The sequence below is a fragment of the Microtus oregoni genome, unplaced genomic scaffold, assembly GCF_018167655.1.
Source record: "Microtus oregoni isolate MIOR12 unplaced genomic scaffold, Mior012 000013F_ref0000133, whole genome shotgun sequence".
NCBI lineage: Eukaryota > Metazoa > Chordata > Mammalia > Rodentia > Cricetidae > Microtus > Microtus oregoni.
In genome coordinates, this window is record NW_024543072.1 from 34,526,442 (window position 1) to 34,546,990 (window position 20,549).

The 20,549-nt window shown below is 41.3% G+C and overlaps 1 protein-coding gene across 1 annotated transcript; it reads left to right on the top strand.

The window, feature by feature from the left end:
- The first annotated feature begins 266 nt into the window (after nucleotides 1-266).
- Nucleotides 267-18,770, top strand: Blzf1 (basic leucine zipper nuclear factor 1). Its single transcript, XM_041663085.1, has 7 exons — nucleotides 267-394; nucleotides 1,020-1,088; nucleotides 8,255-8,691; nucleotides 10,333-10,532; nucleotides 12,255-12,383; nucleotides 14,806-15,025; nucleotides 17,315-18,770. The coding sequence occupies exons 2-7, from the start codon at nucleotides 1,058-1,060 to the stop codon at nucleotides 17,498-17,500; spliced, it is 1,203 nt and encodes a 400-aa protein (XP_041519019.1). The 5' UTR covers nucleotides 267-394; nucleotides 1,020-1,057; the 3' UTR covers nucleotides 17,501-18,770.
- Nucleotides 18,771-20,549: the final 1,779 nt, after the last annotated feature.

Genomic DNA, 20,549 nt, shown 5'->3' on the forward strand with positions numbered 1-20,549 from the left:
CCTTCCAATGTAGTCACTTCCGTTCGGTTGTTAGGGACCTGGAAGTTTAATCCTATATACGGCTTGCTTTATATATATATATTTTTTTTCCTTCTTTTTTTAAGTAAACATCTTTTCGCTTTTCACTTTTCACTTACTGAGTCGATATACAGTAGACTCTGTATTTCTGCATTTTTTTTTTTTTTTAAAACACAGCACGGACTGTTGGTCCTTCTCCTTGAGGAGAGCATTCCGGAAGCGGAACCCTGAGTAATAGGAAGTGATCAGAGTGAGCCAGTAGTTAGATGTCCGGAAGGCCTGGGCGGGTTGGCTTCCGAATGCCAGAGTTTACAAGTTAGCCGGCTGCTGAGGGAGGAGAGCCTGTTCGGGGAACACTGAAATAAGAGCATCAGAGGTGAATCCTGGAGCCGGCCTCTGTGACAGGCGCGGTGGGGAGAAGGTCTGGGTTGGAGCTCGGCGGCCATTCGTTTTGGATTTAAAGATCGTCCTGGGAAGGTTTCTTCTGACAGGGACAAAGTTGGGATCCTCCTCCTCCTCGGGAATGAGGCTGACAGTCTTGATGCTTCCACCCCGTCCCCCTTTTAAACTCAGCACCCATGCTTTCCGACACCTTCACCCGGTACTTTTAGACAGCGACACTCGAAGTTTCTGACAATTTTGATCTCGGTTTGCTCTGCGGTAGAGTCTTGGGATAAGTTTTCAGAGCAAGGATTTGTGATGTTCAGGAAGTTAGATAGTGTACTGAGTCGTATGTACTCAGCTTTGCGGACGTGTGTTGAAGTCACTTGTCACCCACTCTGCAGTCTAGACTCTAAAGAATAATATATAAACATATACCTAATTTCCCAGTATTTCGTAGATAGATAGTACTGCTGTCAAAAGGAGATAATGAAGAATGGCTCCGTTTCTAAATGTATGGGCACTGAAGGCAGAAACAATTAAAATATAACTGTTAAAGTAGAGGCACCCATCGAATATATTGGTATTGCTTTAATTCTTTAATATGTATCCATTTCTAGGACAGTCTTGGAGTGCATTTTCGTTAGTTACAGGAAAAATGGCTGCCCTTAAAAGCTTGGAAACCAAAGGTAAGTGTTCCTGGTTTTGACAATAATTGGTTTGGTTTTGGGTTTTGGTTTGGGGGGTTTTATTTGGGAGAGGGCAGGGGTGTTCAAAACAGGGTTTTTCTGTGTAGCCCTGGCCGTCCTGGAACTCGATGACTTCCAACATACAGGTATCCACATGCCCCTCCCAAGTGCTGGATTAAAGACGTGTCAGCCTTTTGGGGATTCTTTAGACAGGTGACTAAGTGGATAGAGTCCATGAGAATTATTGTGTTTCGGATCTCTTCATGGCAGAGATAGTGGATCCTAACTAGTTTATCTTAGTTATTTACAAAGATAATGTTTCCAAAACTGGCTACACAGAGGCTAGGACTTTAACATGATGGAAATCCAGGGTCCTGTTCTCCCCATTGTGCCCGGTGTATACAGTAGTCACTTTCCAGACCCATTTCGCTTTGCGTCTCTGTAACATGTAATGTGCCACTGATCGTTCTATCTCTTTTGAAATTCTTCCATGACTTCCATGATGTCACTTTTATTTTTGGCATACATTGTAGCTCTTCACTGTCTAGTGTAGTAACCATATCTCTGGATGTTTGGAGTTAAATTAACAGTTTTAATTACGAACTAGCTACAGACCAAGCTGCTCCATAGCAAACTGTGCCCGTTCATTGTTACTTCTCTAGCAGTGAAGCAGATCCTTCTCCAGGGCTGCTCTGGTTGTGTCTTGTTTCCTTTTCAGTCTCCGCTCTGTTTGAGCTCTTAAATCTCTTTTTAAAATTTATATGTATGAGTGTTTTGTCATATGTACGTATGTGCACCACAAGTATACATGGTACATATAGAGCCCAAAAGAGGGCATCAGATCCACTGGGACTGGAGTTACAAATGATGGTAAGCCATCTGTGGATGCTGAAAACCAAACCCCAATCTTTAGAAAGAGCAACAGGTGTCCTTAACCACTGAGCCACCTCGCCAACCCCCAATATCAATATTTTTAAACCTTCTGCCTCCTACTCTCAGAGCCTCAGTGACTGATTAGTTATAGAAACAGTTTACAAATCTGTCACTATCTTAGATCACATTTCTTATAATTCAGACTCTATAGTCCTTTATCATTTATGTAGAGGCCAGAGTCAATGCATATCCCAAAGTGTACTCCGTGGGTATCTCGAGTTCTGCCAGCAACAGGTCTCCAGAAAGGAACTTTGTAGGACACAATTTCTAGCTGTACTCTTCTCTCTCAGAGGAGACAGGAGGCAAAGATCATGCCAATAAATAACTACATCTAATTTGTCGGGACACAACAGACTGCATTGCTGGAAGAGTTGTGTAGCGTTAGAATGAGCAGGTGGAAGACTGTGAAAGTTATAGCCTGGGAATGAACGGCAATAGGAACAATTCAATGATGGCCAGCCATTGTGAAAGCAACTAAGACACCTGGCCAAAAGCAAAACTAAAGACAGTATTATGATTACTTATTAAAACCGTGCCATGAAAGGCTCCTGGGTAATGAAATTGTTTTTGTTGTTTGTAATGAGGATTAAAGTTAAAAGCATTGTTATATCATTTCATTTTATCTTGATTATATAGTAAGGCAGGTAAACATCGCTTTGGTCTGTTCTTACGATAATTTAACTACTGTCAGTGAAGAAAGATGTTTGTGCTACATGGCCCGAGAAAAAGAATACCCATATCTGATGTTGCCAGTCGTCAACATTTCCTTTAACTGCCCCAGGAGAGAAATGTGATTGCATAGTGAACCAGCAGAGCTTTCTCTCAAACGGGACCAGCACTGCCATTGTAGGAGGGGCGGGTCAGCACTGCTAGGGCTCATCTCAAAGGCAAACCTAAAATAAAGAGTTTAATTAAACAGTAAGATTATAGATTTTCTACATTTAAACTGTAACTATTACACTTAGTTTTTTTAGCCAGATTGTAAGATGTTTAAATTGTTTCAAGTCCTAAAGTGTTATCTGATTTTAACTCTATAGTGTCGTACAGATTGGGTGAAAATGAATCTATGAGCAGTTGAGTTTGGAAATGCCCAGTTGAACTGGTTATATTAGCACTTCTCAGTGCTGTTAGAGCACCATTGTGTACTGTGAAACTCCAGAGGACGTACATAATATGTAAGTGCACACACAAATTTGACCAGGCAACTCTTTATCCAGAACCAGTAGAGGTAAGGTCTGGATATCACCTTCATACACGTTAAGCTGATTGTCCATAGCATGTTTCTCTAACGTAATAAGTAAACTTTACTAGGTAATAATGGTGACATTTAAAAAAACATTAAAACTTGGCCTGGTAGTCCAGGCTTGTAATTCCATCTACGTGGGAGACTGAGACAGGAGGATCACAAAGTCCAACCTTCTTTGAGCTTACATCATCAGTGCAAGGCTTTCCTGAGCAAGCTAGTGAGATCCTGTCTCAAAAAAAAAAAAAATGTAAAATGAAGGTTGTGATACAGCTCTGTGGTAGATTGCTTGCTTGCCGTACACTAAGAATTGATTTAATGTAGAGGAAAAAAACTAGTTGTTCTTAAAAGTTTTTTACTAGCAGTTTAAATGAAGTTAGGTATATGTTGATGGATTAATTTCATTAATTAAGCGCTTATTTTTCTTTTTCATGGCAAGCACATTTTGTTGGCTGGTGCAATGAGCTGGTAGGAGGAAGCTGTAACTGAAATAGCTCCCAATAGTCCAGTTTGAAAAAGAAACAGATTTTTCTGAATCCTATAGTGCTTACAGCAGTCTTCAAGCTCCAAGAGACAGAAAGAGGGGGAAGTTTGTGGCTGGACTAAGGTGGTAGGTACCACAGATGGCCATTGTCTTGGCTCAGGAGTTTAGGGTTCTTTCGTGCCCAGTCATGTGACTTGAAGTACTCTCCTCATAGAGTTACACTGTCATTAATAAGGGAAGTATTTGTTCACTGGTGACCTCTAAACCATGCTCTTCTCCTTCCATAATCTGAAACAACAATTGATAAACCGTGGCCTTCAGACCCCTTGACAAAGTTTGCAGTTAGTTTAATGATTATAAGCAGTAACGGAATCCCATGTAAATCAGTTATTATCCTGGGTAAAAACAAATTCTATATTTCTCATTACCTACTTAACCAAAGTTTCTTTCATCATTAAAAACGATTTGTCTTGCCTTCTCAGATAAGTACCTAGAGACCGTCTTCAGTTTTACCTCAACCTCCCAAAAGCCTAAAGTAGTTTCTCTCTGGCCTTTCACTGCAGAAGTTTGCCAGTGCCCATGTAGAATGTTGGACTAGTGATTTTGCTGTTTCTTCGCATTTCATCAGCCCATGGGAAAGCCGGGATGAAAAGCCCATGAACCTGGGTCTGTTTAAACTGATCAGTGCCCGAGCACAGGTGTAAGGGAGGAGTAACAGGGATGCCGATTGCTTCCCTTCAGGGGATGCAGGGCAAGGACTGAGACTCTGCTGTAGTCATCGTAATTCACAGTCACAGAGCTGCTGCCATAGGTCTTCGTCTGGGAACTTGAAGGATGTAATTATTCATGGCTGTACTCTGCAGGGCCTAGTGCATATGTAATAAAGGTTTCTATGTGTGTCACTGGGAAAGACAGAATGGTAAGGAAGTGCCAGGCCCTGGCTCTGCCTTCCCAGATGCACGCTGACTAGATCTGATGAGTGGTTTCTCAAGCCTTGAGTCCTTAGGTAAGCAGAACAGCGGGAAGAGGAAATTGGAATTGAAAGTTGGTTGAGCTTCTTCACTAGAATTTTTCATGTTTTGTTTGAAAAGAATTATCTGTCAAATACACATTGTTTCTTTGCCTTTTAACAGCTTTTGTGGTTTGTCCTTGAATCTCTATTGTTTGGAGTTCCTGGACTTTAATTTTTCCTTCACATTACGATGTTTAATCCCTTAGATCATGTATGTTATGATTTGCCTAGGAATCCATTTTGACTTGAACCATAACCAAAGTATAACACCTACATCTTAGTGAGCTGGAATGGTATGACTTTAGTGACGAATTTGTTATTGTTCTTGCTAATTTATAGTTAATACCTGATTCTGTGTTCTTAAACGTCAGAAACAAGACAGTTAACAAAATGAAATAGATTCGATAAAATTAGACAAACCTCAAACCACATTTTAAGAATATGAAAACAAGTCAACCATGGTGCTGTACCAAGAGGTGGAGGCAGGAAGAACTCCAGGTCAAGGTTGGCCTGGGCTACATATTAGCTTCAGGACCAGCTTACGCTGCACAGTAAGGCCCTGTCTCCACTCATCCTCCATCAGGACTGGGTCTTTACTTTGAAAGGGTTTGTGTGCATTCTCCTTGTAAAGTGCTACTCTCTTCCAGCTGGCTTTAACACCAAACCCTGGTCTCTCTTTTGGAAGTCTTCCTTTGTTTATCACGTCAAAAATTAGTCTCAAAGCCACAAGGGTGTTTCAGTTTGTGTCACATATTGAAATAACGTGATTTTATCCTGATATAAAATATTTTGTGAGATAGAATACAGTTTACACCCCCAAATGCCTTCCTGTTCTTCTATTTGATATAACTCAAGTCCAGAATATTGATGCATACCAAATAGAACGACAACCAGTCTGTGAAACGAAATGTCTTATAGTCCAGTGTTGTTGGGGAATATTATTTTAAGGTGTGTTGCTTTTGTTTATGCTGCATTTGTTTAACTCTGTGAAGCTGTGATTCTTTCTTTGCCTGTCTAAACCATCTGATGATCCAATAAAGTGCTGAGTGGCCAATATTAAGGCAGGAACAAGGCAGGGCTGTGAGGCAGAGAGTATTAACAGAAGGAGAAACGAGGAAGAGGAGGAGCAAAAGAATAAGGAGAAGAGGGCATCAGGGGCCAGCCACCCAGCTGCACAGCAAGCCACGGAGAAAGAAGTAAAGAAAGGTACACAGAAATAGAGAAAGATAGAAGTCCAGAGGCAAAAGGTAATCGGGATAATTTAAGAAAAACTGGCAAGAAACAAAAGCTAAGCTAAGGCCGGGCACTCATAACTAAGAATAAGCTTCTGTGTGTGATTTATGTGGGAGCTGGGTGGTGGGCCCCTCAAAAAGCCAAAAGATTAAAACATCACATAACATTCCAGTGGTGTAATTTTAACACTAGCATAAGAGAATGAAAGTCAGAATTACGTTTTATGATAATTCCTTCTCCCCATTATCAATAGCCAAAGTTTATTAGATTTCATAAAAGAATGATAATAACAAAATAAAAGGACATTTAATGAATATTTGCTCTATCCACTGCAGTTCTCAACACTCTACTTGTATTTAAAAAAATGTATTGTTGTAAATGTTAGGTTTTGAAAATGCAAAACCCAGCCGGGCGGTGGTGGCGCACGCCTTTAATCCCAGCACTCGGGAGGCAGAGGCAGGCGGATCTCTGTGAGTTCGAGACCAGCCTGGTCTACAAGAGCTAGTTCCAGGACAGGCTCCAAAACCACAGAGAAACCCTGTCTCGAAAAACCAAAAAAAAAAAAATAAAATAAAAAAAAAAAAAGAAAATGCAAAACCCAAGCAAATCTAAAGACACAAAAAAATAGACCTGCTGATTAGTGAAGTGAGTTTGAAAGGCTGTTTAACAATACAGATCTTCAAACCCCTAAGTCCTGTGCTTATATATTTGTTTCTTCTATTTTTTTCGGTGGCGGGAAGGCTTTAGTTTGTGCTGCTGGGGCTCTAGCCCAATTCTCACCGGTGCTACCACTGCTTTTTAATTGTCTTTTTCTTTCTGTTTGAGACAGGCCCTTACTCTCCACCTTAGCTGCCTTCAAACTTACTGTCCTTGCCTCAGACGCCCAATTATAAGCATACACCATTACATTCAACTGGAAGTTTATTTAAAAAAAAATTCACAAGTTGTGCAGTCAGAAATCTGTTCATTAGTACATCACTTTTATTAAGTGTGTGCTCTACCACTAAGTCCCAGCACCCACGTACCCATGTTATTGTGTGTGTGTGTTCCCTATTTTCTATATTAGATAGCATCTTAAGGACAGTGGTCCACACTGTCTCACAAAATATTTGGCCTTTATTTTTTGCCCGGTACTGTGTTTGTTGTGTGTAACCTCTTACAGTTAATCATCATAACCATTGCTACTGACTAGTCTGTTTGTCCTTACTGTACATTGTGAATTCATCGTTATTCATGTGTCTATTGAATAGAGCATACAAGGCATTTATTTAACTAGGGTCATAATGCTTGTAAAATCAATTGAAAACCACACAGGACATATGATGCCAGAAAGATAATGTAAATGTCATAAAAGTGAGGTTTAGGGGAGTTAGTTTCAAGCACATGTACATATTGCTGATCGCTATGGTTATAGTTAACACAGTACATAGGGCTTGACCTTATTACATTCCTGCTCTATGGCCTGGCTCTTCCTATTTCCATTTCATATATTTCAATGTAGAAATCAATAGAAGAAAGTTATTTTTCTAGCATTATATTGGTAGCCAGAAACAAATTCTCTTGGATTTTTCTGCTAAGGAAAAAGCCATTTACTTAGAAATTTGAAGCATGTAAGTGTTATTCATCTTTGTTGGCGCACGATGTTTTAGAAATTGCTCTTGAATTTTTCCCTTCCTTCTGGTGTTGATAGTTTAGAACAGAGGGCAAAGCAATGTTGTTTGGCAAGACTTCTGATGGGGAAGATGCACCACCCACCTACTCCCTCCAATAGGGAGCCCATGACAGACCAAAGAGCAGACACCACCATAGTCCATCTAGGGAACCAGTGAGTTTTATTAGGCTTACTTCCAGGAGCGGAAATGCCTCGAAGACAGCTACATCACTGGAGCACACGCAGAGCCTGTCGGCTGCTCAGCAGGTTGGAGTGTGCTCTCCAGGTGTCTTGGTTGTTGTAAGCCTCCTCCAGTCAGCCTGGCTGGTCTTTTGCTTCTTCCAGGCCGCTTGTCTCGTCTCTGGTCTTGGCTCTTCTACTAGGGACTGTGGTCAACCTTTGTCATTTACTATAGGAGTGGAGAGGCCTAGTGGATCTGGTCATTTTCAGGGACTTCCTGGAGCTATTTTGAGTTGTTTGCCTTCTGGCTTATGGAGCTTTCCTGCAGAAGGGAGTATTTCAGTTGGGGAGGAAACTACTGCATAACATGTAGTTTTGGCGTTTTCTTATTTCTTTTGGTAAATTGTCCTTGGCTTGACTTCTTCCTTAGGCATCCTTACTTCGACCCCAATCCGAGGAGCAGGAGATGGAATGGAAACAGAGGAGCCCCCTAAGTCTGTTGAAGTCACCTCGGAAGTCCAGCCCATAAATCAACATGTCCTTCAGAGTCCTCGTAAGAAAGTTCCCTCAGACAGCCCAGGAGTCCTTCAGCTCGGAAAGATTCTCACTGAAAAAGCAGTGGAAGTTGAAGCTGTGAGGATATTTGTTCCCAAAGCTGCCATCACTCACGATATCCCTACCAAAAATGCAAAGCTTAAGTCTCTAGGCTCTCACCGAGAAGAACTCCACCCTCAGCCAGAGGTAGCCCCAGACCCCAGGAAGGAACTCTCAGAGGCAAAGAAGATTATAGAAAAGCTCAAGAGTTCTGAGAGGAGGCTGCTTCAGGACAAAGAAGGCCTTTCCAACCAGCTCCGAGTGCAGACGGAGGTGAGCACAGCCCGCAGCGGCGGTGAGCTCTGATCTTTACCTCCGGACCTTTTAGTCCCCTTCTAGAAAACTGTGTTTTCTCAGAAATGCCATGGATCATGGGTTGTCATTCCTCTAAAATGCTTCCTCTTTAATTTCTCGTTCTGCCATAGGGCCTCTAGAAAGAGTTTCTGTGGGAACTCAGACTCTAAGCGTGGTGCAAGTGGAGGTGCGAGGAGCCTTAGCCAAGACCACCTCTAAGTTATAAAAGTTACGTTCATAAACGGACCCAGTCGGTCTTTGCCTAAGACCACCTCTAAGTTATAAAAGTTACGTTCATAAACGGACCCAGTCGGTCTTTGCCTAAGACCACCTCTAAGTTATAAAAGTTACGTTCATAAACGGACCCAGTCGTTCTTTGCCTAAGACCACCTCTAAGTTATAAAAGTTACGTTCATAAACTGACCCAGTCGGTCATTGCCACGGACAAAGTAGCAGCCCTTGTTTGAAGAATTCATTCCAAGTATTTTTGCCTGATACTTGGGGTGTGTGAAATAAGTTACTGTGTATTCATTAATAATTAATAAGAATGTATAGCATTCAGTTGTGTAACTTTATCCTTTGAAGCTTAGTAAAATTGCCTTTTCCTTCTCTTGTTTCTCTGTTAAACTTTACATTTTTATATTTGTGTGTGTGTGCACGCACCCTGTATAGGGAGGGATGCATTTCACTTCACAAGTGTGGAGGTCAGAAGAACTTTGTGGAACCCACCTGGGTTCGCAGGATTCAACTCAGATCAGGTTGCCAGGCCTTCATAGAGACCGCTCTACCCCCGAGCCCTCTCCAGCCCAAGACTACATCTTTTTGCAAGGTGATAGTGTGTAACACACAGTGTTAGTGGTTCTTATCCAAATGTAATTTAGATTTAAATAATTTTTACTTATATTTAATATATTTTAATATATTTAGCTAATTTCTAAGTACAAAATGGTATATATTTGTAAACATTTTAGAAGATTCAGAAAGAAGGGGCTGGGAGATGGCTTAGTGGGTAAGAATGATTGTGCGATGCAAGCATGGGGACCTGAGTTCAAATCCTCAGCACCATGTGAAAAGTCTGGCATAGCCATGCACAACTGGAACATCAGTGCTGGGGTTTTGGGGTCTGGGGAAGAAACAGGATTCACACACACACACACACACACACACACACCATTTTTAAGAGAGTAAAAAGAAAATTCAGAAAGACAATAAAAATGGTAACACCTATAATTACACTTTCCAGATTTAACGGCATAACTATCAATATAGTTTTATTTTGTCTTATTTCTGGTATTTTTCTTCTCTTAATTTTCTCCTTTTATTGAAAATAGATTTTTTTCACATAATATATCCTGATTATGGTTTCCCCTCCCTCTACTCCTCCAAGTTCCTCTTCTGGTCCTCTCCCCTCCCATCTTTTGGTATTCACCCTTTTCTGTCTTATTAGAAAAGAAACAGGCTTCTAAGGAATAATAGAATAAAATATAAGACAAAAACCAACACATTGGAATAGGCTCCAAAGGACACAGACATAGATTCTCTGTCATAAGTTTTGTTACAATCAAGTCAGTGACATTTCTTAAACTTATCCATCATCTGGGTTGTCTTCTTTCGTCCTAGATAAACCGCGAGTTAAAGAAGTTGCTGGTGGCTTCTGTTGGAGATGACCCGCAGTATCACTTTGAACGTCTAGCCCGGGAGAAGAACCAGCTCATCTTAGAAAATGAAGCCCTAGGTCGAAATACAGCCCAGCTTTCCGAACAGTTGGAACGGATGTCAATACAGTGCGATGTGTGGAGAAGCAAGTTCCTCGCAAGCAGGTGTTGTCCCGTCGTAAACGCTGTTTCCTTTCCTATTGCTTGTTCTCTCACTCTTCTGACTCACAACAAACTAATAGTGAAAATTTCTGACTTAAGATTGTCGGAGCATTTCCTACATTATTTGACATGTGGCACTTCCCTTCTGGAGGCCACAGTCTCTTGTTCCCCTTCGTTCAAAAACTCACTACAGTAAACAGAACACAGCCGTAAAATCCAATGTGGAAATATCGCTGTCACAAAAGGCAGATGTAGACCCTTCCCCTCCTGCCCGGAGAAAGCAACCTCGTTCCCACTTCCACCCAGTGTGCTCTCTTCTCGTAGCTCTTCTGTCTACATAAAGAGCTTCTCAACTTCTTTCTCCCCAAATATAAACAGAAAACTGAGCTGGGCGGTGGTGGCGCACGCCTTTAATCCCAGCACTTGGGAGGCAGAGGCAGGTGGATCTCTGTGAGTTTGAGGCCAGCCTGGTCTACAAGAGCTAGTTCCGGGACAGGCTCCAAAAACTTGTGAACCCCTGTCTGGTAGAGGGGGAGGGGAGAGAAAACTGTTTCATTTCATGGCATATCTGGTGAGGCAACTCTGATACATGTAAAAAGCTACATAGTCCAGGCCTCTGAACACACTGGCCCATGGGAAACTCTGCTGTGCATCTTGGGTTCACACTCCATCACTGAGGGAAGTCGGGGCAGGAAGTCAGTGCCGTGGAGGTATGGTGCCTATTGACTTGCTCCTCATGGCTTTTTCAGTCTGATTTCTTATACCTCCCCGACCACCTGGCACCGCCCACAGTGGGCATCAATCTAGGAAATGCTCCCACAGGCTTGCTTACAGTCTTACAGAACAGTCTTCTCAATTGTGGTTCCCTCCTCTCAGGTTGACAGTAAACTACCCAGAATACCGTGCGCAGCAGCAGAACTTCATGTGTTTAATAACTGCCGATTAAAATAAATCATTTGGAGATTTCTCTCAAAGCGCCAAAGGCCTCCAAGTTGTTCTTTAAGAACCTGTTAAGTTCTTAAAACAAGGTATAGAAAACTTTGTAATAAAGTTTTCCTTCTAGTGAAAACATTTCATATTTTTATTTTTTAACACATTCATGTGAAAATATATTTAAATTATTTGTTGGAAAAATAAGAAACTTTATTAACTGTAAAAACAAAATGAGCCTGCTTGGCAGAGGGAAGACTACATTGTTATATAAAAAGTTTTCAGAATTTTTCTGAAAGTACAATTGAGTAGTGAGAGAAATCATTTACTTTCTCTTTTCATTTCAGTTCTTTATAGTTAGAAGCGTGTAGCTAATCATCTTAAACTGATCAATTTAGAGTAGCCTTGGTGTAAGTTCAAGTCTCTATATAAAAAAGTTAGGCCGGGCGGTGGTGGCGCACGCCTTTAAGAGGCAGAGGCAGGCGGATCTCTGGGAGTTCGAGGCCAGCCTGGTCTACAAGAGCTAGTTCCAGGACAGGAACCAAAAGCTACGGAGAAACCCTGTCTCGAAAAATCAAAAAAAAAAAAAAAAAAAAAAGTTAGGTACTCTTCCATCATTTTTAGAATATTTCAGCTGACCCCGCTGCAGATGCTCTCATGTTAAAATGCTAGAGCTGCGGACAGTGTGAACCTGCTAACCCTGGTGCTGGCTGTTGGAACTGGCATCACGGAGTAGTAGTAGATTAACCGCTGTGTGCTGTGGGAGAACTGTGTGTGAGATTTCATCTTTTTCAGGGTAATGGCGGACGAATTAACGAACTTCAGAGTAGTTTTACAGCGTCAGAACCGAGATGCCCACAGCGCCATCCAGGATCTCCTGAGTGAACGGGAGCAGTTTCGCCAGGAAATGGTCTCTACCCACAAGTACGGCTCTTGTTTGCGTTCCGAACTCTCCTGTCGTCCCCCGCAGGTTTCACTGTCCTCAAAGGTTCCATTGGATTGTTTGTTCCAGTGTGGCCCCATTCTTTAACGTATTGACTGTACTGTAAGTCACACCCTAAAATAGATGCCTCAAAAGGAAACAGCCCTGAAACAGAAAAGCCGGGGCTGCAGCTTACATTCCTAGTAGGGAAAAGAATTAATAGATCTGTGAGTGACAGTGTTTCTGCTTTCAAAAGCAGTTCCTGGTGTGGTCATGGTGGCTTTCTGTAGTGTGGTAGAATCCAAGTGACACACCCGTGTCTCCCACAGGAGAGCTTTTGAGTCTTTTTGCAGTATTGGAACATGTCTGCATAGCTTCACGTTCCAGAATAGGCTGAAATTTAAAATAATAATAAAACATTTGGGCAGTGTTCTTTAAAAGGTCTTTGTGCTCTTATGTAATTGAATAATTCTCTATCAGCTATATGGGAAACGAAAAGAATAAAGTAAAACATATCAAAGTGTGGCAGTTTGCGAGAGGCAATCAAGGCAGTGTTTCCAGGGAAGTGCTTGTTTCAGGCTGACTGTGATAGGGCGTACCTGTAATCCCTTCACTCAGGAGGCTGAGGCAGAAATTCCTGAATTCCAAGCCAGTCTGGGCTATGGAGTAAGATCCTGTCTTTAAAGATAAAAAGGGAGGTTTATTTGGGGAAATAAGAAAAGTGTCCTTAGTAATTTACTACTCCAAGAAATACAAAAAGCAAATTAAACCCAAATTAAGCAGAAGTGAGAGAGTACTAATGATAGCTAAAACAAAAGTTTGATGAAACTTTTTTGAAAAAGATAAACTTAAGAAATGTCCAGAAGAAATGCCCAGGCCTGAAGTGGCAGTCCCGGAGCCTGCCTGGGTCTGTGCTAGGTCCTCCGCATGTGTGCTGCGGCTGTGTAGCTTGGGCTTTGTGGGACCATTAGCGGTAATGGGTGTGTCTTTGACTCTTTAGCCTGCTCTTGAACCCTTTTCCTCCTACTGGGCTGCCTTGTCCATCTTTGATAGGAGGTTTGTGCCCAGTCTTACCTCATCTTGTTATGCATATCTGGTTGATATCTCTGAGAAGCCTGCTCTTTTCTGAAGGGAAATGGGGGCTCACTAGATCTGGGAGGTGATGGTGGTGGAACTGGGAGGAGCTGGGGGAGTGAGAGGCTGCGGTCATATTGTATAAGAGAAGAATAAATAAATAAGACAAAAAAGTTCATCCCATCCACTGAGGAAAGAGGGCACGTTAAGTATTGGGAATGAAAGACTGCACACAATAGATTGAGTAGACATGGCAAAGATAATAAGGCAGTCTTATTGATATCTCTAGCCAATTAAGTCAATGGTTTAGATAGCTTAAGACATATTTCCAAAGTTTACTTAAAAACAGGTATGTGAGGGCTTGGGATGGTTCAGCAGTTAAGAGTGTGTGCTGCGCTTGCATAGGACCTGAGTTCAGTTCTCAGCACCATGGTGGGCAGCTTATAACTCCTGGTAACTTCTGGGTTCTCTAGGAACCTGCGCTTATGTACACACACCCAACACACACAAAAAATTTAAATTAAATCATAAAAATAACAGACATATAAGTTAACCAGCTCTAGCCAATTAAAGCAGTTGAGCTTGTAGTTAAAAACTGAAGGAAGGAAATTCTAGCCTAGATGGATCCACTGAATGCTAATAAACTTCTAATGAAAAAAGCAGCACAGTTGTACACAAGTTCTTCTAGAGCATAGATGGAAAGAGAACAATTTCCAAATCATTTTGGGGGGTGAGCTTTATGAAAACAAGCTAGTGACATAAGCAAAAGCCTGTAGACTTTCTACCTTTAATGGACATAGATGTAAAAATCTTCATAGTGCCATGCAGTGATGGCACACATCTTTAATCCCAGCACTTGGGAGGCAGAGGCAGGCAGATATCAGTGAGTTTGAGTTCAGCCTGGTCTACAGAGCAAGTTCCAGGACAGCTGGTACTGTTACACAGAGGAACCCTGTCTTGAAAAGCTGATAGATAGGTAGATAGATAGATAGATAGATAGATAGATAGATAGATAGATAAAATTTCTTATTGAATGTTAGTGGACCAAATCTAACAATATAAAAAGTACATTGTGACCAAATATAGTTAACTCCAGATTTTGGAGACTGATTAGCATCCATATACAACAAGCACATATGACTACATTAAACTATGCTACTTGTTGTCATGATTTCCAGGCAGCAATGTGGTAATAGATTAGCAAGTGTCTTCTGTCCTATGACCTATGTGACCAGACAGCATGAGGCTTGCACTCAGTGACTTCTGAAATATGTCGTTCACTTATTTCCTCTTTCTGGCTCTTAGATTTTGTCTTCGTTAGTGGTCATTGCTCACGTGTGTTCTGCGCAGGTTTTTGGAGGAGCTCTTGGTCTCCTTGCAGTGGGGAAGAGAGCAGACGCACACCCCTAACACACAGCCCCACAGCACAGCAGGGCTGGCACTTGCAAACCACAAGTTGGCAGAAGCCCTGCACGCTCATCTTCTGGGAAATGTTGGCACTAGCAATCAAAAGAAGATTCCAGCAGCAGTAGAATTCGTCAGTACCCCGGCTGAGAAAATGGCAGAAAAGGTAACATGTTTTCTCTTCCTTGAGCTGTGGAATGTGTTCTAAGCTCTGAGATTTTATTGACCTCTTCCTGAAAGCTCCTTGTTGTGCTGGCTTGGCCTTGGGAGCTGTGAAATGTGGAGCCTCACTGTGTTTCTCGTGTTAATAGGCGTGTGATCTTAGAGCAGATTCCTCCTTGACCCTTCAATTTCATGATGTCACTACTCTATTCTAGGGAGAAAATCACCTTCCCATTGCAGCCAGGAGTCTTAGAAAATGCATACATATATGTACTCACATGTAATTTACCCTGCCTCTAGGCCGTCCATCCTCTGTTGTCTTCTAAATGTCAACAGTCATCAGACAGCTCCCCTTCCTGCCTCCCTGACTGAATTGTCTCCTGGAGCCTAGAAGACGTAGCATAATCTTTCCATCCTTCTTCTCGGGCCGCTTCCCAAGTTCCATTCACTTCTCATTTCACAGATAGACAGTTTTTCTCATGTCCCTTTCTATGCAATGCTCTTCCACCTGCCTAAACGATTTTCTGTCACCTTTATTGTCCAAGCTTTCAGTGTATTTTATATTCTTATCAACTATAGCTTTTGTATCATGTTGTTCTGTGTGATTCTTTCTCTGAAACTACTTAAAAGCTGGAAAGTCTGTCTTACTGTGTTTCCTCATGGGCTGGTATGATGTCACACATAGTAGGTGCTCAACTACTTACTAAGAGAACCAGTGCCTACCAAGTAATCCACTCACAGCCTGTTTGTTCTTTCCTACTGTTTCTTTGCTGGGAGGTTATGGCGCTGTCTACTCAGCTGCTGGCGAGATCTTTGAGTGTAGCTGGCTTTTCCCTCGTTCACGAAACACTCCTGTTGCCCCGGTTTCTGTGACTAACCTCCGCCATCCTGTCTTCTCTGCTCGCTGCTTCATTGTGCAATGTTGGGTGTGCTCCAGGCCGGGTCGAGATCTGCTCGTTCTGCTTCTTTACGCTGCCGCATTCCCTCTTGTAACAAGACCAGCATTCCTTCTCCTCGAATGCCTTCCGGTCCCATTGCTTCAGGAGCTGTCCTCTAGAGCAGAGATCAGTGCAGTAACTTCGTCTCCATTCTTCCTTCGCCTGTTTTAATGCCCACCCATTTCTTTCCTCCATGATGTGTCGCGGGATCTCTGCAAGGCTTAAAGTTCACCCCTGTCACCTTAAAGCCGAAATCTTGAAGACTTTCCGCCATATCTCTGTCTCCTATTGAATTCCCTTAGCATTTTTTTTTCGCTTTAAAAGCCCACAATGTCATGGCATATGCCATACTTAGAAGCCATTCTTTTCCTTGCAAATATAAACTACATTACTCCTTCTGTCATTGCTTGCCATCTAACAGTTAACTAAGTTCCATAAAAATGAAAGGTTTAAAAGCTGAATTTTAAAAGTAGAGTATAGTTAACAGTGAAGTCCTAAAGCTACATGGAAGCTCTTCCAGGATGTCAAGATGCTTCAGATGTCAGGAGCTCCAGTGTCTGGGAGATGCTGTTAACTTAGAAGAGGGAACGTCCGGGCACATGAGAGCAGGGAGGCAAGCCCATGAGCATTATAAGCCCCACCCTGCTGTAGCAGAGGGAGAGAGGGCCAATTGCCATGCCTGCGTCCTTTGAAACAGCTCTGCTTGTATCATGATTATTTGGGGAACTAAGAGCTGTGACCCAAGGACGTTATCCTTGTGCGTAATTGGACCTTTTTTTTTTTTTTAACCCAAGACCACCTGTTTTGAGTCTCAATAGAGGAAACAGAAAAAGTCAGGACCAAGGAAGAAATGAGAGAACAAAGTATTGTGAACATAGTTGTTAGCATAAAATAGTCTATATAATTTTTAAAAAGAGAAATGAAAGGGTCATTTATTTTTCTGTAAGTAAAAGCAGCATTTCCACAGATGAATGGAGGTTCAATCCTCATTCTAAACAATGGAATGAGGGGGAAGAGAGGCAGTGTGTGCATTTTGGCTAAAACTGAAAATTTATATCATGTGAGGTATAACTCATAAAACTTCATTTTTCTGTTTTTATTCTTTCTATAGAGATCTTTGAAAGAGTATTAGTTTTGTAGTTACTAAAATAAAGGTGGTTAATGTCATAAGTAGGCATCATTGCTGAATTTACAGTGTTTTGGAAGAAGGATAAGTTCAAATTCATTCAGATGTTATTTTTGATGCTATAGCACCATAAAACAAAATGAAGCTTTATAAGTAGTTACCTACCAGTGAAACCCAAGGCCTTTACAGTACATGCTACATATGTCTGACCTGACTTCTTTTGACTTAGGTTCTACATATTTTGGATCCAGTTACCTGTACAGAAAGCTCGCCGGACAACCCGTTTTCTGAATCCTCACCAGCCACATTACTCACTACAAAGAAAAATATTGGGCGTTTCCATCCCTATACCAGATATGAAAATATAACTTTCAATTGTTGCAATCATTGTAAGGGAGAACTCATTGCTCTTTAGTGTGTAATGTATTGGAGGCGTACTTAATACCCAAGATTCATTATTTGGGAACTGGGGTTCTTATGCTAGAAATAAAAACAATTCATCTTTATATGATATATATCCACAAAGCTATTTCATGGACTGGATTCCAGATTATTTTTCTTAAGAAATGTCTCAGGGTAAAAAAAAAAAAAAGTGAAGCTATGTAGATATATTTAAAGTACAAAATACTTCCCAGATAGTTCACAGTGTTTGTGCTAAAAAGCTAAAAAGGATTTGGTAACTTTCTTTTAGGCCCTAAATTATTACTTTTTGTTAAATATTTTATATAAACTATAAACAGGTTTCATTTTGGTGCGTAAAACAAAATCAGGCAAATTACAGCCGTCCGTTGGATATGGCCACGTCCATCCCTTTCCTGTGGCCTGTGCTGTGAAGAAGGATGCTTAAAAGAAATCCCATACTAGCTCAGAATTGAGTATGATAGAGGGTTATTTATTTAGGGGTAGACTCAGAGATCACAATCCTCTGCTGGAGTGAAGAACAGCAACCGAATCCCGCAGCCGAAAAGAGGCCGGTTGCGCACTTTACATCAGCATATATAGTATAAGAGTCCATGCCCAAGTGGGCGGGTAACTTAAAGGCCACTGGTGGTGGGAATTCCCACAGCAAAGCTGTGTTCCTATACAGCAGCGCAGTTCAGTGTGGGGCTCTAAAAACCCATTCCTTCAGAGAGCATGTTTGCTAGAGGTACAGGAAGCATTCTCTTTGTGCATATTTGGGTATAAAAGACGCCTTCGCAAATACTGGGGTAAAGGGATGGATCTTACCAAGCAAATATATTAGGAAAATAAAAAGGTCTTTTTGAGCTACAACAAAAGTGTTCCATGCTGTTTGTTTTTTGCAAGGTGCTCCGTCTTCTGCATGGTTGCAGATAGACAACCTACAGGAAACAGATTCCTAATAGTGACTCATAATGGCGTGTGCAGTACAACAGGAGTATCTAGTTTGTTAAAATGATGGAAGATGAGTTTCTAGGGAAATGTAATGCATTAATTTACATATATTATGTAATATATTATTATATAATGTATCATAAGATGCCCTTTTATTGTTCTTTAAATGTTCACAAAAATCTATCATCAAAAAATAAAAAAAAAAGAAATCTTCAAAAGGCAAATCTGGCCAAATCAAAATATACTTTAGTGTCAAAACCTACTGTTTCTGTCTGACTCTTCTGAGCCGTATTTATAGGTTTCAATGGCAATAAACTTCTGTAGTTTCTTCTTGTGGCTAGTCCTTTTTCCTTTCAGAATAATGTACTTTGTCTTCAATCTTCATGTGGCTTTTACTATTTACATCTGGTTTGTTGCCTTTTTCTTTCTGTTTGCACAATATAAACTTCTTAGAAGAAAATGGAAATTTTTATGACATCGGACTTGACTGTGATTTCAATAACACAAAAGCACAAGAAGTGAAAAATAAATTTCACCAGAGCTTAAAACCTTCATACATTGAGGTCCATGGTAGCCCTAAGAACAGGAGAAAAAAGAACAAATTATACATCTGAGAAATGACCAGAAGATACAAAGAGTGCCAATTCAGCAACCAAAAACCCTTCCAGTGAGGAGTGGGCAGAGGCTGGCGATGCCTCAGTCTGTGGAGCACTACCACACAAGCTGAGAACCAGAACCCACGTCCAGATCTCCAGCACTCATATAATACAGATGTGCATGCAGCAGTGCACATCTGTAACCCCGCACACATGGAGTAGAAACAGGTGGGTGGAGCTCACCGAGCAGCCAGTCACTCCAGCTGGACTGATGAGCACCCGGCTGAGAAATCCTGTCTCAGACATGAAGACACCCAGTGCATAAGTCTCTCCTGTTCAGGCATGTGTGCACACTCACATTTATATGTTCTACACATGCTTGCAAAAAAAAGAGCGTATTATTTTATGAAATATATATTTTATATACATACAAATAGCGAATGAGCACTTCAGAAGATTGCCATCATCAGTGGTGAGCCCCGTGTAGTCACTACCTGTTTCATAAAGATGACCATGAACAAGACAGCAACTGCGGGCAACTGAAGAAACCTGGAACTGCTGCGCTGTACCAGGAGGAATGAAAAATGCAGCAGCCATTGAAAACGTGGAAGTTCCTCAACAAAACACCAAACCAACCTACCGTGTGGCCCGGCCCATCATTCTCCGAGGTGGATAGCCGAGAGAACTTAGAGGTTGTCATAGACTCTGGTACCAGTTTTTGTAGCAGCATTTTCATAGTTTATCAAAAGGTAGATATAATCTTAATGTCAGTGAATGGCTAATAAATAAAAGCATTATCTATATGATAAGGAATGCATTCAACCTCTAAAATAAATGCACAGTTGATGCTTGCTACAATTTAGATAAATGCTTCATGAAGTAGGTTAGATGCAAAAGAATAAATACTGGTACCAGCCTCTGAAGAAGGGCAGGAAGGGGTGTTTAAAAAACAAAATTCATAGTTTTTCAATAATGAGTGGGAAAAATTACAAGGTGACAGCTATAGGACTCCTACTTCTCTTTCTGATGGGAAGAAGTGAAAACAAAGAGTCCATAAAGTTGGGAGGGGGATGTGGTGAGGGGGCTTTAGGATGAGTTGGAGGGATTGGATGGGAGACAGATATGATCAAAACACATTGTATATATGATATGTATGGGATTCTCAATAAGTTAAAAGTGCAATAAAATATAAATAGTGGAATGACTTAATTATTTCTCCAAAGATGGTTCACAAATGGCCAACAACCATACATAGCTGGTTATTAGGACCATGCAAATCTGTTCAGTATCTGTCAAATTGTGAAATGGTGTGTCTGCCGTGGGGATCACTGACAAACTCTACAGTGTTCTACACACTGCATCCTGTCTGCAGCACACATCCAAGAGAAAACACAGAGTTAAGTGTGTATACATGTGATAGCACGCATCCAGGAGAAAACCATACTTAACTATGTACACATGTGGTGTTCACAGCTGCACTCCTCACCACACCAAAAGCCAGGAGTGTCCCAAGCA

What these genes read in the sequence shown, in the direction of transcription:
- Blzf1 (XM_041663085.1), top strand. Translation starts at nt 1,058, where the DNA reads ATGGCTGCCCTTAAAAGCTTGGAAACCAAAG. An exon ending in AGCTCCGAGTGCAGACGGAG is followed by an intron (nt 8,692 to 10,332) that starts GTGAGCACAGCC and finishes CTTTCGTCCTAG; the next exon opens with ATAAACCGCGAGTTAAAGAA. An exon ending in GAAATGGTCTCTACCCACAA is followed by an intron (nt 12,384 to 14,805) that starts GTACGGCTCTTG and finishes TGTTCTGCGCAG; the next exon opens with GTTTTTGGAGGAGCTCTTGG.